This window comes from Hypanus sabinus, chromosome 1 (assembly GCF_030144855.1).
Source record: "Hypanus sabinus isolate sHypSab1 chromosome 1, sHypSab1.hap1, whole genome shotgun sequence".
Taxonomy (NCBI): domain Eukaryota; kingdom Metazoa; phylum Chordata; class Chondrichthyes; order Myliobatiformes; family Dasyatidae; genus Hypanus; species Hypanus sabinus.
In genome coordinates, this window is record NC_082706.1 from 37,912,026 (window position 1) to 37,928,708 (window position 16,683).

Consider the following 16,683-nt stretch of genomic DNA (forward strand, 5'->3'; position numbering starts at 1 on the left):
CCTCCTACCCCCACCTCTAACTCCATTCCCACCCTGACCTCCACCCCCTCTAACCCCATTCCCTCCTACCCCCACCCTCCACCCCACCTCTAAATCCATTCCCTCCCTGACCTCCACCCCCCTCTAACCCCATTCCCTCCTACCCCCACCCTCCACCCCCACCTCTAATCCCATTCCCTCCCAGACCCCCACCACCCCCACCTCTAACCCCATTCCCTCCTACCCCCACCCTCCACTCCTACCTCTAACTCCATTCCCTCCTACCCCCACCACCCCATCTCTAACCCCATTCCCTCCCTGACCCCCACCCTCCACCCCTACCTCTAACCCCATTCCCTCCTACCCCGACCTCTAACCCATTCCCTCCTACCCCCACCCTCCACCCCCTCTAACCCATTCCCTCCTACACCCAGCCTCCACCCCCACCTCTAACCCATTCCCTCCTACCCCCACCACCCCATCTCTAACACCATTCCCTCCCTGACCCCCACCCTCCACCCCTACCTCTAACCCCATTCCCTCCTACCCCCACCTCTAACCCATTCCCTCCTACCCCCACCCTCCACCCCCTCTAACCCATTCCCTCCTACACCCAGCCTCCACCCCCACCTCTAACCCATTCCCTCCTACCCCCAACCTCCACCCCGACCTCTAACCCATTCCCTCCTACACCCACCCTCCACCCCCACCTCTAACCCCATTCCCTCCACCCCCACCCTCCACCCCCTCTAACCCATTCCCTCCTACACCCACCCTCCACCCCCACCTCTAACCCCATTCCCTCCCTGACCCCCACCATCCCCACCTCTAACTCCATTCCCTCCTACCCCCACCACCCCATCTCTAACCCCATTCCCTCCCTGACCCCCACCCTCCACCCCTACCTCTAACCCCATTCCCTCCTACCCCCACCTCTAACCCATTCCCTCCTACCCCCACCCTCCACCCCCTCTAACCCATTCCCTCCTACACCCAGCCTCCACCCCCACCTCTAACCCATTCCCTCCTACCCCCAACCTCCACCCCGACCTCTAACCCATTCCCTCCTACACCCACCCTCCACCCCTACCTCTAACCCCATTCCTACCCCCACCACCCCATCTCTAACCCCATTACCTCCCTGACCCCCACCCTCCACCCCTACCTCTAACCCCATTCCTACCCCCACCACCCCATCTCTAACCCCATTCCCTCCTACCCCCAACCTCCACCCCCACCTCTAACTCCATTCCCTCCCTGACCTCCACCCCCCTCTAACCCCATTCCCTCCTACCCCCACCCTCCACCCCCACCTCTAAATCCATTCCTTCCCTGACCTCCCCCCTAACCCCATTCCCTGCTACCCCCACCCTCCACCCCCACCTCTAACCCCATTCCTACCCCCACCCTCCACCCCTACCTCTAACCCCATTCCCTCCTACCCCCACCCTCCACCCCCTACCTCTAAGCCCATTCCCTCCACCCCCACCTCTAACCCCATTCCCTCCACCCCCACCCTCCACCCCCTCTAACCCATTCCCTCCTACACCCACCCTCCACCCCCACCTCTAACTCCATTCCCTCCCTGACCTCCACCCCCCTCTAACCCCATTCCCTCCTACCCCCACCCTCCACCCCCACCTCTAAATCCATTCCTTCCCTGACCTCCCCCCTAACCCCATTCCCTGCTACCCCCACCCTCCACCCCCACCTCTAACCCCATTCCTACCCCCACCCTCCACCCCTACCTCTAACCCCATTCCCTCCTACCCCTACCCTCCACCCCCTGCCTCCAAGCCCATTCCCTTCCACCCCCACCCTCCACCCCCACCTCTAAATCCATTCCCTCCCTGACCTCCACCCCCTCTAACCCCATTCCCTCCTACCCCCACCCTCCACTCCTACCTCTAACCCCATTCCCTCCCTGACCCCCACCACCCCTACCTCTAACCCCATTCCCTCCTCCCCCCACCCTCCACCCCTACCTCTAACCCCATTCCCTCCTCCCCCCACCCTCCATCTATTTTAGCACTGTATCATGGAGAGTCCACACATGTGGAACTCTGTTACGAGGAAAGCAGCTTGTGTTTATATCCTGTATCCGTCAAGCGAGCAAAACTACTACCCCACCCTCCTTAGATGTCAAAGAGTCTCTCCTTTTGATTTGTTTATCTTGATCAAGCAGTTGTATTTTTGCTGTAAGGAGTATCAATTCCTCACACAATAATCTTGGTTATGTAGATTTGCAACTTAATTGGAAAACACAGGACATCCACAAGGTCACAAAGCTTCACCGATACACAACTCTCTTAACCCTATATTTGAAATTTTTTTCCACACCTCCTCCCTCTACCCGCAGCCCCTCCACCCCCTCACTCTTCCCTCCACCCACTCCTTCCTTTCACTGACACCTCCTCTCTCACACTCTCACCCTCACTTACTCCATCTCACCTACCTCCCCCTTCAAGCTGCTGGCTCTATTCACCAACTACCCACCTTTTTCCTTCCACAACGTGACCAGTTTCCGTTGTCTCTTATTCCATGTTCTCCCATCTGCCCCAGCCCACAGACTACGTTTGACTCTCCTCCTCTCCCATTCTGTCAAGTCAGCAGATCCCATCCCACTCCATCCCATTCCATTCCCTCCCTCCTTCCGCCCATCACCTGTAGAGAATCAGGCCCTCTGCCCCAGCTGACCCAGTTGTCTCAGGGCTGCTTCATCCTCGTTGTGGAATCCACTCATGGAAACCATCTCAGGATGGTTTCTTCTCACACCACCACACCGAAACAACAACCACCCTCTTTGGCTGTCTCTCCCCCAGTCGATCCTCCCAACAATCCTTGCACTTGCGGCACACCCTCCTGACCCCCTGTACTTGACCTATGCCAACCTCTTTCCCCTGATCCCCAAATGAACTCTCCCTCTTAGCAGCCCTGCTGATATCTTCTCCCTGATGACAGGACCCATCATCGAGTGTCAGGCAGGAACATCAACTTCCACTAACAAGAGAAAATCTGCAGATGCTGGGAATCCGAGCAACACACACAAAATGCTGGAGGATCAGCAGGCATCTAGGAAAAGAAAAAAGGGCAATGTTTCAGGTCAGATCCCTTTGGCAGGACTTTATTCTCAGATGCTGCCTAGTCTGATGAGTTCCTCCAGCATTTTGTGTGTTGATCAAGATTTCCAGCATCTGTAGAATTGTTTGTGTGTATTAGATTGATCACTAGATTGATTCCTGGAATGGCAGGGCTTTCATATGAAGAAAAAGTGGATCGACTAGGCTTATACTCACTGGAATTTAGAAGATTGAGGGGGGATCTTATTGAAACATATAGGGATTGGACAGGCTAGATGCAGGAAGATTGTTTCCGATGTTGGGGAAGTCCAGAACGAGGGGTCACAGTTTAAGGACTAAGGGGAAGCCTTTTAGGAGTGAGATGAGGAAAAACTTCTTCACACAGAGAGTGGTGAATCTGTGGAATTCTCTGCCACAGGAAACAGTTAAGGCCGGTTCATTGGCTATATTTAAGAGGAAGTTAGATATGGCCCTTGTGGCTAAAGGGATCAGGGGGTATGGAGAGAAAGCAGGTACAGGGTTCTGAGTTGGATGATCAGCCATGATCATACTGAATGGCGGTGCAGGCTTGAAGGGCCAAATGGCCTACTCCTGCACCTATTTTCTATGTTTCTATTAAGTTGTTTACTATTCTCTCTTTTGAATATTACCGTATGGCTATACCCACTCATGAGAAAGGCTTTGGGAGTAAACCCCGAGGGAAAATCTGGAGCTGGAGTCCCTAAGGCAGTCCTACATTGAGCTCAACACCGACTGACAACTCCTGCGATGTTGCAGATGTCAAACTGTATCAGCCTCTGCCGTTCCTTTAGATTCATCAGCTGCGTGAGCGTGAAATTGTCCTGAATATCTGCAGTATTGTACCCTGTGGCCCATGTCCAGACTACCTCGAAGGAAATGGAGCAATGTATTATCTCTCTGAGCTTTCTCTCCATATCATACTGCCCTGCTTGTGTATCGACCCAACATCCACAGTCGACCCCATCAGTGGAGGGGGCCTAACTACCCCCAAACTCGTTTTGAAATCTGTGTGGAGACTCACCTGAATCTTCATGCACTCACACCAGCCAGTTCTCTCTCCTCTGTACTGGGAGTCACATTCTCAAAAAATCCTGTTCGATCTTTCAGCCATAAACCTCATCATTTCTATGCAAGAGGAATATGATTTAACTTGTGTTAAATATTCCTGTCAGTTTTTGGTCTGTTAATCACTGTAAGATCAGTCAGGGCTCTAGGGTCATGTGAGTGCACCTTTATAAATGTTCAACAATGTTTTGTGTAAGAATACATGTGCAAGAAAAATTTGAATTACCAAAAAAAAAAATGTTTTGTGTGTGTTTCCTTTTGAAGGATCAACTGCATTTTACGGTCGTCGGTTGTAGTCGTAGTATCGGCAGTCATAGTCACAGCATAGAAACAGGCCCTTCCCAAGATGTCCCATTCCAGCCAGTCCTTCTTGGCAGTGATTTGTTAGTTAATAGTGTTGCTTGGGGACATCGAGCTACCATAATATATTGCCCTATTTCCTTCAAAGTGGTCTGGACATTCTGCAAGCACAAATATGGTCCAATTATGCCACTTCCCTCAGTTCTCCACCATCCCCCTCCCTGCATCAACTCTGTCTCTCTCTTCCTTTCCCTTTCTCCCCTCCCTCCCCCTCCCGTCTCTTCCTTCCATATCGCACACGTCCCATCACACTGTTCTGACTGCCGACTGTTCCCTTTGCAGGTGCCAGTGTAATGGGCACTGGGACCGGTGCAGAATCTCTGATGGTACAGAGTGCCTGTGTCAGAACAACACGGAGACCAGCTGCCCCACCGCTCAGGCCGAGAGGAAGGACTGCTACAAATACCAGGTGTGTGCCTCCTTCCTCCCCTCCCTCTCTGCCCCCTATCCTACCGCCCCTATCTGCCACCTCCCTCTCCCCCAATCTCAACCTGAGCCGCGAGAGAAGCCTGACCTTGCGCTCCGTCTGCCTCCACAGTGCGCCCGCTGCAAGGAGAACTTCCTGGGAAACCCGACGCAGGGCCGCCAGTGCTACCGACAGATCACGGTGGAGCAGGAGTACTGCTTTGACCCCACCTCGCAGAGCAACTGCTACCACGAGCCCCACGTCCGCAACCTGCCGGCCGGCCGCACCGTCTTCTTCGCTGTGCAACCCAAGTTCACCAACGTGGACATCCGCATCACGGTGGACGTCACCTTCGGCGCCGTCGACGTCCACCTCTCCAACTCGCACTCTTCCTTCGCCGTGGCCATTGACCCGCTCACGGGCCAGCACCTGGTGAGGCTGGGCCGAGCGGAGGGCGAGGTCGAGGGGGGCGCGCAGAACGCCAGCCTGCCGCTTCCGGCGGCCCCACAGCTGAGGGAGGAGCGGGCCGAGGGCCTGACCACCTACGTGACGGTACAGAGCCCGCAGACGGTGCTGGTGGTGCGTGGGGTGAGCCAGCGACTAGTGGTCACCTACCCGTACCGCCTGCACGCCCTCAAGACCCAGCGGTTCTTCCTTGCGCTGCTGGGAGCGGGCCCCGGCGAGGCGCAGGGCCTGCTTTTCTTCCGCCAGGACCAGGCCCACATCGACCTCTTCGTCTTCTTCAGCGTCTTCTTCTCCTGCTTCTTCCTCTTCCTCTCGGCGTGCGTGCTGCTCTGGAAGGCCAAGCAGGCGGTGGACGCCCGGCGGGAGCGCCGTCGGCACCTGCAGGAGATGGACAAGATGGCCAGCCGCCCCTTCGCCCGCCTCACCGTTTGCCTGGAGCCCGAGGCCCGGACCCCCTTCCCTCCTCCTGCCCCGCCCCTTCCCGCCCTCCTCCTGCCCCTGCGGCCCCGGCAAAGCCGCCGCACTGGGGAGCTGCTGCCCCCCTTCCTCCCTCCACCCCAGCCGCCGGTCGCCCCCCCTCCTCACCTGCCCCTCCCGCCCACCATCGCCAGCGGCAGCTTCCGGGTGGGGCCGGTCACGCTGGAGCCCACCGAGGACGGCCTGGCGGCCGTGGCCACCCTGCTGTTCCAGCTGCCAGGCGGGCCCCTCTCCCCAAACCGCGCCTGCCTGGGTTCTGCCCTGGTCAGCCTGCGCCACGGCCTGCAGGAGTACTGCTCGGCCGCGCCCCTGGCCGGGCCCTGCCGCAAGGGAGGTGTGCTCAGCCACGACAACCTCACCAGCATGTCCACCTAGGCGTGGGCTGTCCCTCCCAAGCCCGGTCAGCGAGTGGGGATCTGAGGGGGGTGAGGCTCTCTTCCAGCCCTCGGTCAGGGTGGGCTGGGAGGCTTTTTACATTCTCGATACAGCCCTCACCCCCACCCCATTCCCAGTCCCTTGTGGGATGCTCGGAGACGTCTGCCTCCTCTGTCTAGCCTCACGCAGACTGCTCCATCCTCCGTCTGGTGTCGCAGAAATGTCTGACTCCTCCCTCTCTCAGACTGTCATGGCGACGTCTGACTTCCTGGCCATTTGGTCTCCCGCAGATGTCTGCCTCCCGGTTTATCACTTCTCCCAAAAGCGGCTGTCTATTTTCCCAGAAACGTCTGCCTCCTTAGCTGTCCTGTTTCTGGCAGATAGGTGTTTCCTCAGACGTCCAGTTTGGGCCCCTTTGTCTGTCCCGACTCCAGAGGTGGGTGGCACTGGTGCAGTGATCAGGTACTCCAGCAGGCACTGGGTAATCCGTCCTCCCCCCACCAACAGAACTCAGAGCCCAGTGCCACGCTGTGTAAGTGTCAGTGGGTGTTGGGGCCCATGGCACCCTCTCCTCGTACCACCATCACCCCGCTGCACTGTAGCAGGTGAACAGGCAGCTAGAGGGAGTGGTCCTGGCTGTTGGGAGGTCCCGGTCCCAGGAGATTGCAGCAGGTCCTGGATCCACATCCCAGATCTGACTCCCAACACCTAACCGCTAGCAAACGTCCCTGTGGGGAACACCGTTGACAATCTGCCTCCTCCCAGGCCTCTCCACCATCTGTCGTCAAGGCAGAACAAGCTGTCCGCCTACCCAAACACAACCTGTTCACGGAGCCAGGTGAGACCGATGTCACCTCCGGCACTCGCCAGCTCCACTCTGCCCTGTCCTGCAGAGGCACAGAATGATCTTGAATGGTAGTAGGCCTGTGGCCCATCGACCTGCAACCCCTGCTGAGCAACCATTGGACATGGAAGCACATCACCTGAAGGGTTGTGGCGCTTCCAGCGTATGGGTCATCTCTTTTCCCTCCAGGACCTGGGCGATCCCCACACAACAGAAAACAGAGCCTCGGCCCATCTCGGGGGATTTGGCAAGCCAAGGATTGGAATAGCACACCTGTGCTCTCTGGTTGGGACCTCAGTGTGTGGCAGGAGACGGTTGAAACTTCTCCTCTTTGCCAGTTTGGGTGGTGGCCTGCCAGTGGGAAAGAGGGGCTGAGGGACAGGCTTTTCGAAGCCGAGGGTGGTGGGTATGTGGAACGAGTTGCCAGAAAAGTCAGGGTACAATGACAACATCCAGAGGTATTTGACTAGGTGCACAGATGGGCAAGTGGAGGGATACAGGCCTGCTGTGGGCAGATTGAATTAGAGAACCCTTCTGGTCAGCATGGACGAGCTGGGCTGAAAGGATGTGTTTTTAGGCTTGTGAGGCTTGCATACTATCCCTAAGTCCATTGAATATGTGATAGTGCATCCCCAAAATCCCTCTGTCCCTGAGGGTCCTGCCCATTGAGAGTGTACTCTACCCTCACATTTGTCTGGGTTAAATTCCATCCACCATCTCCGCCACTTCTGTATTTACGCTACTGTATCCTTTGACAGGTTTCCTCACTTTGTGTCACCTACACATACTCATCAGCCCCCTACATTTTTCTCTGAATATCCTGTGGATTCTGGTTAATTGGGAAACATCGGGACCCGTACACGTTGCCTCAAATACTCAGCTGCCCCAATTAGACACTTTAATGGAAATAGTCATAAAGGTTTAAAAAAAGGCAACCTCCTGTTTTAACTGAGTAACAAATTATTTATTTAATTGAAACACGGAACAAGTTAGAACACTGGCAAGAGTACTCAGTACTATAAAACTATTAGTTCCTAATAGTTATCGACGGAGGATTCATCCAGAGCACAATGCTGTCTTCTTTCGCTGACTGCACATGAACAAAATCCAGCTGACAGCTAGGGTAATTTTTTTCAATTAGTAACAAATTGGCAAATTTTTTGGTGGCTTCTTGACAAGGGTTTGAAATGTTTTAAGTCAGATTTAAAAAAAAACACAGATGATCAAATATTGCTTTCGATGACCTAAAGGGATAGCAACACAAGAACAGACTATTGCCGCTATTTGGAGAGTTTGCTCTATGCCTGATGTCATGTCTGATGGCCATGCTTGTGTACACGACTGACGCTGTTTCGGAACTGTTCGGCAACAGACTCCTGCCCCAGTTAAATGGCATAGTGTCGCAAATAAACATAGTCCTGGCTATTTTCTCGATTAGATTTTGTTCTTTAAGAGTTGCCCCAAATAAGCAGCTGCCTGAGTAACCGATGGTCCAATTAACCGGAATCCACAATGTATTTGTATGTATGTATATATAAGTGTGGGTGTGTGTGTGTGAATGTATGTATATATGCATGTGTGTGTATATATTATGTATAAATGTACATTTTTTTATTCTCACCCCTTATGGATGGTGTGTATGTGTATTTTTCCCTCAATCTTGGGTCCTCTACCATAAGACATAGGTGCAGACAAAGGTCCATTCAGCCCATTCCATCATGGTGATCTCAGATCTCACTCAACCCCTTCTCGCCATGTCCTCTGATGCTCTGACAGATCAGGAACCTATCAACTTCCACTTTAAATATACTTGGCCTCTACCGCAGTCTGTGGCAGAGCATTCCATAGATTCACTACTCTATGGCTAAGAAAGTTCCTCTTTACCTCTGTTCTAAAAGGTTGCCTCTCAATTTTGAGGCTGTGCCCTCTAGTTCTGGATATCCCCATCATAGGAAACATCCTCTCCACAATCACCTTATCTGGTCCTTTCAACATTCAGAAGGTTTCAATGAGATTCTCCCCCGCCCCCCCCCCCCCCCCACAACTGCATTCTTCTAAATTCCAGTGAGTACAGGCCCAAAGCTGCCAAGTTCTCCTCATATGTTAACCTCTTCATTCCTGGAACCCTCTCTAATGACAAGACATCTTTTCTGAGATATGGGGCCCAGAACTGTTGACAGTACTCCCAAGTGTGGCCTGGCTAGTGTCTGAAAAAGCCTCAGCATTATCTGTCTGCTTTTATATTCTATTCCCCTTGAAATAAATGCCAACATTGCATTTGCTTTCTTTACAGCATACTCGATCTGTAAATTAATCTTCTGGGAGTCTTGCACGAGGTCTGCTAAGTCCCTCTGCACTTCTGATGTTGGAAACCTCTCCATTTTCGATAATGAAGATATTTAGATAATACCAAAGGCCTGGGAACTTGAGGGCTTGATGCAGTTTCCTTGCTGTTCCTAGTAGTGTGCTCTTCTAGACCGAGATCTCAGATGTTGTTCTTGGGACTTGTTGGCATCACTGTCCTAGACCAGATGACACAGCTCCAAGTGCTCCTATCACCTCTGGGATTACTCTGGCTTTAACCTTCCACATCCACATCCTTTCTATCTGCTGTTTCAAGCCCTAGTGTTTCTCCAGCTTCTCGTATGCTTTCTTCCTGTCATTTGGGATTGCCACATCTACTATTGCTTTCTTCTGTTCCATGTCGGGTATTGCTATGTCTGGTTGGTTTGGCAGTACCTGCTTATCAGTGTGTGTTTGGAAATCCCACGGGATCTTAGTATTTGTAGCTGTCCTGTGTTTCTGGTATGTGGCCTTCAGGTGACTCAACTCTTTCAGTATGAGTGTCACTACCATCAGGTCCAAAAGACATCCTGATGATTCTGCTGTAGACCTTGTCAGGTGGATTAGTGACTCAGTGTCTCTTTCATTTCTGGCATGCAGCTTGATGTCATCCATGTACAGGAGGAGGCTGATGGTCTCTCCACTCTTGAACCTATTCTCCTATCCACTCTTTGAGGTGAACTGGCTGAGGGGTTTCAAGGCTATGCAGAACCACAGTGGGGACAGTGCATCACCCTGGTCTATTCCACATTTGATGGTCACTTGTGCTATTTGCTTTCTGGCATTAACCATGGTCCACTGAGTTCTTGATGAAGGTCCTTGGTGTCCTGTTGACCTTGTACAGAGACAGGCCTTCCAGAATCCATGTGTGGGGCATTGAGTAGTATGCTTTCTGGTAGTTGATCCAGGCTGTGTTTAGGTTGGTTCGCCTGGTCTTGCAGTCTCACCTGACTGTTTTGTCCACCAGTAGTTGGTGCTTGGAGCCTCTGGTTCCATTACCAATCCCCCCCCCGAGCAGGGTTGAGGAATTTACACATGTCCTTTCATCTTGGTGGCTGTGATGTCCAATGGGAGCTTTCTTTTTGAAGACAGGCCAGTAGTTTGGTGGTGTTGCTCCTTTGTGAGCATTGTCCTTCCATGAGTTAGCCAGTCCGGATGGGAGCCTGCTTCAAGCATCTGGTTCATTTGAGGTGCTAGCAGTGAACGTGAAGCTGTTAGTTTCTTCAGCCAGTAGGCGTGGATCGTGTCGGGCTCCGGTGATGTCCACTTGCTCCCTGTTGCTGGACTCCTACTGCTGTGATGGTGAGCGGTTCTTCCTCTGGGAGATTGTAGAGGTTTGCTCGTGGGTCTTTCAGCCACTGGGGCTGGTGTTCTGTGACACTTCTTTCTCCCACGTGCTTTTCCAGTGCTGCTCAGGTGCTGTTCTGTTTGGTTCAGGTACTGGCATATTGTTGGTCTGGATCTGTGCAAATACTTTTCCTGTTTCTTTGGAGAAGGGTGCTTTTATTTGCTGGCCTTAATGTACCTGTGTAGTCTGGTAGCCAGAGCTGTTAACCGTTACTGGGCAGTTTTCAAGGCTTTGGCTGTGGGCGTTCCTCTGTACTTCCTTAGTAACCGCGATGAGTCTTTTTGCAGCTCAGTTAGTTTGCTGACCTCTGCCTTGTGGTTTTCATCTTGGCTTCAAATTGTCTCCGGCTTGGGTTGTAAGAGTACTCTCCACTTGATTTCATTTTGTAGCCCAGCATTTCTAGAATTTCTGCTACCAACGCATATATCAGGTTATTGACAATAGATGATAGATTAAAACTTGTCATATTATAGTCACCACCTCTTAATGGCTCCTTTACCTTGAGTTCCCTTATCAAATCCGGTTCATTACACAACACTAGACCCAGAATTGCCTTCACCCTGGTAGGCTCCAGTACAAGCTGCTCTAAGAATCCATCTCATGGCACTCCACAAACACCCTTTCTTGGGGGTCTGGTACCAACCTGATTTTCCCAGTCTACCTACATGTTGAAATCCCCCATGACAACCATAGTATTACCTTTGCAACATGCTAATTTTAGCTCTTGATTCAACTTGCACCCTATATCCAGGCTACTATTTGGGGGCCTGTAGATAACTCCCATTAGGGTCTTTTTGCCCTTACAATTTCTCAGTTCTAACCTTACTGACTCTACATCTCCTGATTCTATGTCACCCCTCGCAAGGGACTGAATTTCATTCCTCACTGACAGCCACCCCACGCCCTCTGCCCACCTGTCTGTTCTTTCGATAGGACGTATACCCTTGAATATTCATTTCCCAGCCCTGGTCCTCTTGCAGCCACGTCTCTGTTAATCCTACAACGTCATCCTTGCCAATTTCCAACTGAGCCTCAAGTCCATCCACTTTATTTCTCAGTTAAGTTGGAGGTTGCAGTTGTGAGTGGCTGTTTCTAGCATGCTGCTGGATGGAATTTTATCATTAAGTCTGGAGAGCCTAGTTCGTTGAGTGATGGTCACTAGTTTAACTATGACCTTTTCTCTGATTGCTGCAGCCAGCGTCAATGTGAGTTTCGAACTTGCATTTCCCTTGTGCAAGGTGATGCAACATCTGTGAGCTGTGGAGGTGGGTTCTGAGGTGATGCTGGTTGTATGTTTTCTAATTCCAGATGTGGTAGCAATCCACTGCTGACAGTGTTTGATCGCTGGGTAACCAGATGTTTTTCTGTGAATGCAGACGATAGTCTTTATTGTTGTCAGAGTTCCCTGTATGTATCCTCTTTCAGCCAAATTATCACCAGCCCATTGGCACGGGCCTTGTTAATCCAGGTGACGTCCAATTGATTCTTCCACAGAGCCTGGATGGTTCTCAGTCTTGACCAACAGGGATGTATATAACAATACTGTGCAAAAGTCTTAGGCACATGTATATAGCTAGGATGCCCAAGACCTTTGCACCGTACTGTATTTGTCAACATGGAGCAGTCAGCGAGTTAGTAAATCTAGTGGGAAGTATATATTACGCACATGCAAAATGCTGGAAGAACGCAGCAGGTCAGGCAGCATCATGGAAATGAGCAGCCCACATTTCTGGCCAAGACCCTTTCAGGACTGGGCCTCCTCCCTAATGAGAAGGAGGCATGTCCAGGATGGTGAGTGTCCTTAATGATGGGCATCTTCTTGAGGGGCTGCCTTTTGAAGATGTCTTCACCCACTACCATCTCTTCGATGATCAAGCGACTTTTGAATCCAATCCAGCAAGTCTCTGTAGATCCTACGTGCTTTAATTTTTAGTATCAGCTTACCAGGAGGAACCTTGTCCAAAGCTTTATTGAAGTCCATGTAGGCAACGTTCACTGACCTACCCTCATCATCTCTTCAAACGAAAAAACTCAATCAAGGTTGTAAGACTTGACTTCCCCCACATAGCCATTGCTTCTCCTCAGAACCTCCAGTAAATTCCCTACCACTGACAAAATGTTTGCCACCCTGTAATTTTCTGTGTTATCTCTGTAGCCCCTCACTGCCTTCCTTACCTCTGGGAGCTCACCTGTGGCTGGAGAGAACATAAAATCTCTGTCAAAGCTGCAGTGATCTCCTCTCTTGCTTCTTTCAATAACCTGGGATAGATCCCATCTGCCCTGGAACAGCAGCATACCCCTCCCTGATCTCCATGTCCTTTGTGAACACCAGTGTGGAGTATCCTTCTGTGTCCTCCAGGCACAAATGCCTCCTTTCATCTTGAATGGTCCTACCCTCTCATTACCCACTCGATTTTAAAGTAAGTATAAAATGCTTTGGGTTTCTCTTTAATTCTACAAGAACATTTCATAGCCCCCCTTTAGTACTCCCAGTTCCCTATTTAAGTTCTCCCCAGCTTCTTTTATATTCCTCAAACCTCCTGTTTAATTTCTTGTATACACTTTCTCTAATTTCTGTATCCAGGTTTCCTCACTCTTTGCATTGAAATAAATGCATCAGACCTTTCAACTGACTCTGACTGCCCTCACAACCTTACCAGGCCTAATGCTGGCCCTCAACCCCTCCACTTGCTGACACACAGGTCACGTTCCCACCCCCTTGCCAGGCAGCTGCAGCAAGCATGTTGGTCATCCTTTATGTACAGGTCCTGCCCGCTCTGGAAGAGAACCCAGTGCTCCTTGTAGGTGAAGTCCTCCCTCCTGCATCAACTTCTCGGCTACATATTTAACCCCCCCCCCCCCCCAGCCTCCCTCCCCACTGCCACTTGCTGCAAACCAAGGTCTGGGAGAGACCCCGGCAGAGCCACATTTGGCAGTCTGAACACCACGTCTTCTGTACGGCATCTGTTATTTTTTCCTGCAGTTTCCTCGTTAAGCATGGAGTTCCCCTTCACCTGTTGCCCCAAGAGTTTCGCCTTTGCTCAGTGTACAACCCAGCTTGCTCGCCACCGTGGTTGCTTGTTGATCTCATAGCTGAGCAGAACAGAGAAGCGAAAGCAGAGAGTGTATGTCTCCTGTTAGCCATGTCAACATTGTCAGGTGTAACTGTACTGGTCCTGAGCCAAAGTCACACAGAATAGAAGCAAGCCCTTCAGCCCAACATGTCCATACTGACCAAGTTATTCACTGTACTACTTACATTTGCCCGAGTTTGGCCCAGTATCCCTCTGAACCTTTCCTATCCATGTACCCATTTGTCAACATTCTTTTAAATGAAATTACTATGCCTTCCTCTGGCAGCCTGCTCCATATGTTATCCTTTGTGTGGAAAATGGTGTCCTTCGGGTCACTTTAAAAATCTTTAACCAATGTCCTGCCTTCCTCCCCTTTTCAGATCCCTGTACCCTGGGGAAAATATTGTGACTGTTCACCTTGATGGTGCCCTCATGGTTTGATAAACCTTTATAAGGTCACCCCTACGCTGACCCAGCCTCTCCAGCTTCTCATACCCAAAGGCCTCAAAGAATCTCAAATCATTGCTGCCCTTTCCAGTGACCAGAACTGCACGCAGTCCTCCAAATGTTGCCTTCCCTACGGTCTTGTACTTCCCAACCCCTGTAATCCTCGTCAGTATCTTGAACTTGCACCACTACCTCCCTATGATGAGGCACATTGCTCATTACTGTTAACGACACTAAGAATTCCATGAGATCCCCCTGATGTGCAGTGCAATGCTGCTGTCTGACAACAGGTACAACGACACTTGATCCCGGAATGGAACGCTCTCTGTCGATATCTGAGGATTCTGTTGGCTGTATACCACAGCACCACAATCTGCCCACACTGTTGAACAAAGGGAACTCAAGCTCTTGAGCCATGACGGTGTCGTCCTGGGAAACTCCTGCCTCAACTCTTGCCAACTGCAGTAGCTTTAACTGCTCGATTTGATATCAGGTGGATATATTCAGTGGGTCAGGCAGTGTCTGTGGAGGGAGAACCTTTTATCACAAGGGCAGGTCCTACGTGGCTGCAGGTCCCAAACAGCAAGAGTCTTGTCCTGCACCCTGTTCACCAAGTGAGAATATTTCAGGAACTAGTATCTGAATGTTACCACCCACATCGTTTAGTGTGGCTGATCAGTATTATATGTTCCCCTCTTCTTGGACTGTTTCCCTGATAATCTGCCTTCAGTTCACCTGAGTGACGCTGGAAGGCATTTCGAGTGACATTCGTGGAAACCATCTGGGAATGACTGACAACAGGAATCTCAGTCCCTGTATAAAGGAACCAGTACAAACAGGGAATGCAACAAGCAGCTGTGTAGAGAGGAGTGGGTGAAGATCCAGCTGGCCTGCAAGCATTTCCAGCATTTTGTTTTCCAGTATGTGCTGATTTTTTTCTCCTTTTTTAGTTGAATAAACTATTTAATTGGTAAACCCAGTCTGCTTCACTGCCATCATTTAACGAAGGGTATCTTTTCCTGAGTCCAGAGGGCCACCAGGTGAGCTGGAAAAACGGACATTTAGAATGAAAGGCAAGTGACAGAGTGACGTTGAACTCCCCAGCACCTTCATCATTCAAACCTGGAATGACCCACGTGCAGGTCATTTCCTGAGAGATGGTGTGCACAAATACCCCATCCTTCCCCCCCCCCCCCCATTAAGGGGAGTGTTTGACATGTCATTCATTCTAATTTCATAGTCCAGTGACTTACACACTGAACACACTCAACTCAATGGTGGAAAGTTTTTTAAAGAAGCCATGCAGGTTCTTTTTTATGTCTCGCTCTGTGTCAGTAACTCCTTCTTGTGACATCCCAGCCTCCAACTTAGGCCAAACCCTTCAGCCCACCATCTCACCAATACCTGTACTGTTCCATATTCCTCCATTTCCTGCCTTCATGATGTGCCTGTCTAAATTCAGGTACCACCTACTTCCCTGACACCACGTTCCAGGCACCTACACTCTTTTTATATCCACCTTAAAACCAAACCTAGTATTTCATATTTCTGAGAGGACCATCTCAATTTTGTAAACCACTATTAGGTCTCCCTTCAGCTTCTCACACTCTAGAGATAACAATCCAAGTTTGTCCAACCACTCCTTTTGGCAATGCACCCTCTCCTGGTAAACCACTCGACCCTCTCCAAAGCCTCCACATCACTCCTATAATGGGGTGACCAGAACTGCAAACAGTACTCCGAATGTGGCAACTACAAGAGGGAATTGGTGGAGGTGATAGTAGATGCGTTGGTAATCATTTACCAAAATTCCCTAAACTGGGCAGGACCCGGCGGATTGGAAGACAGCAAATGTCATGCCACTTATTAAAAAAGGATGTAGGCAAAAGTCGGGCAACTATCGGCCAGTTAGCTTAACATCTGTAGTCGGGAAAATGCTTGAAGCTGTCATTAAGGAAGAAATAGCGAAACATTTGGGAAGGAGCAGCTCCATTAGATGCAGCATGGATACAGCAAGGGCAGGTCCTGTTTGACAAACTTACTGGAGTTCTTTGAGGACATAATGAGTGCAGTGGATAGAGGGGAATAGATGGATGTTGTATACTTGGATTTCCAGAAGACATTCAATAAGGTGCCGCACAAGAGACTTATAAATAAGATATGGATACATTGAGTTGGGGGAAGTGTATTGGCATGGATGGTGGATTGGTTGACCAATAGAAGGCAGAGAATTGGTATAAATGGGTGTTTCTCCGGTTGGCAGTCAGTGGTGAGTGGGGTGCTGCAGGGGTCGGTGCTGGGCCCGCAGCTGTTTATCATTTACATTGATGATTTGGAAGAGGGGACTGAGTGTAGTGTAGCAAAATTTGCTGATGACACTAATCTGAATGGAAAAGCAA

The 16,683-nt window shown here is 50.8% G+C and overlaps 1 protein-coding gene across 1 annotated transcript in view; it reads left to right on the forward strand.

Moving 5' to 3' along the window:
* megf8 (multiple EGF-like-domains 8) overlaps nt 1-15,263 on the forward strand; it is a 123,234-nt gene extending 107,971 nt beyond the window's left edge. The window contains exons 41-42 of the mRNA XM_059967940.1: nt 4,788-4,914; nt 5,044-15,263. Of these exons, the coding sequence (XP_059823923.1) occupies nt 4,788-4,914; nt 5,044-6,228 (1,312 nt within the window). The 3' untranslated portion in view covers nt 6,229-15,263. The remainder of the gene's footprint in view (nt 1-4,787; nt 4,915-5,043) is intronic.
* The last annotated feature ends 1,420 nt before the right edge of the window (nt 15,264-16,683 follow it).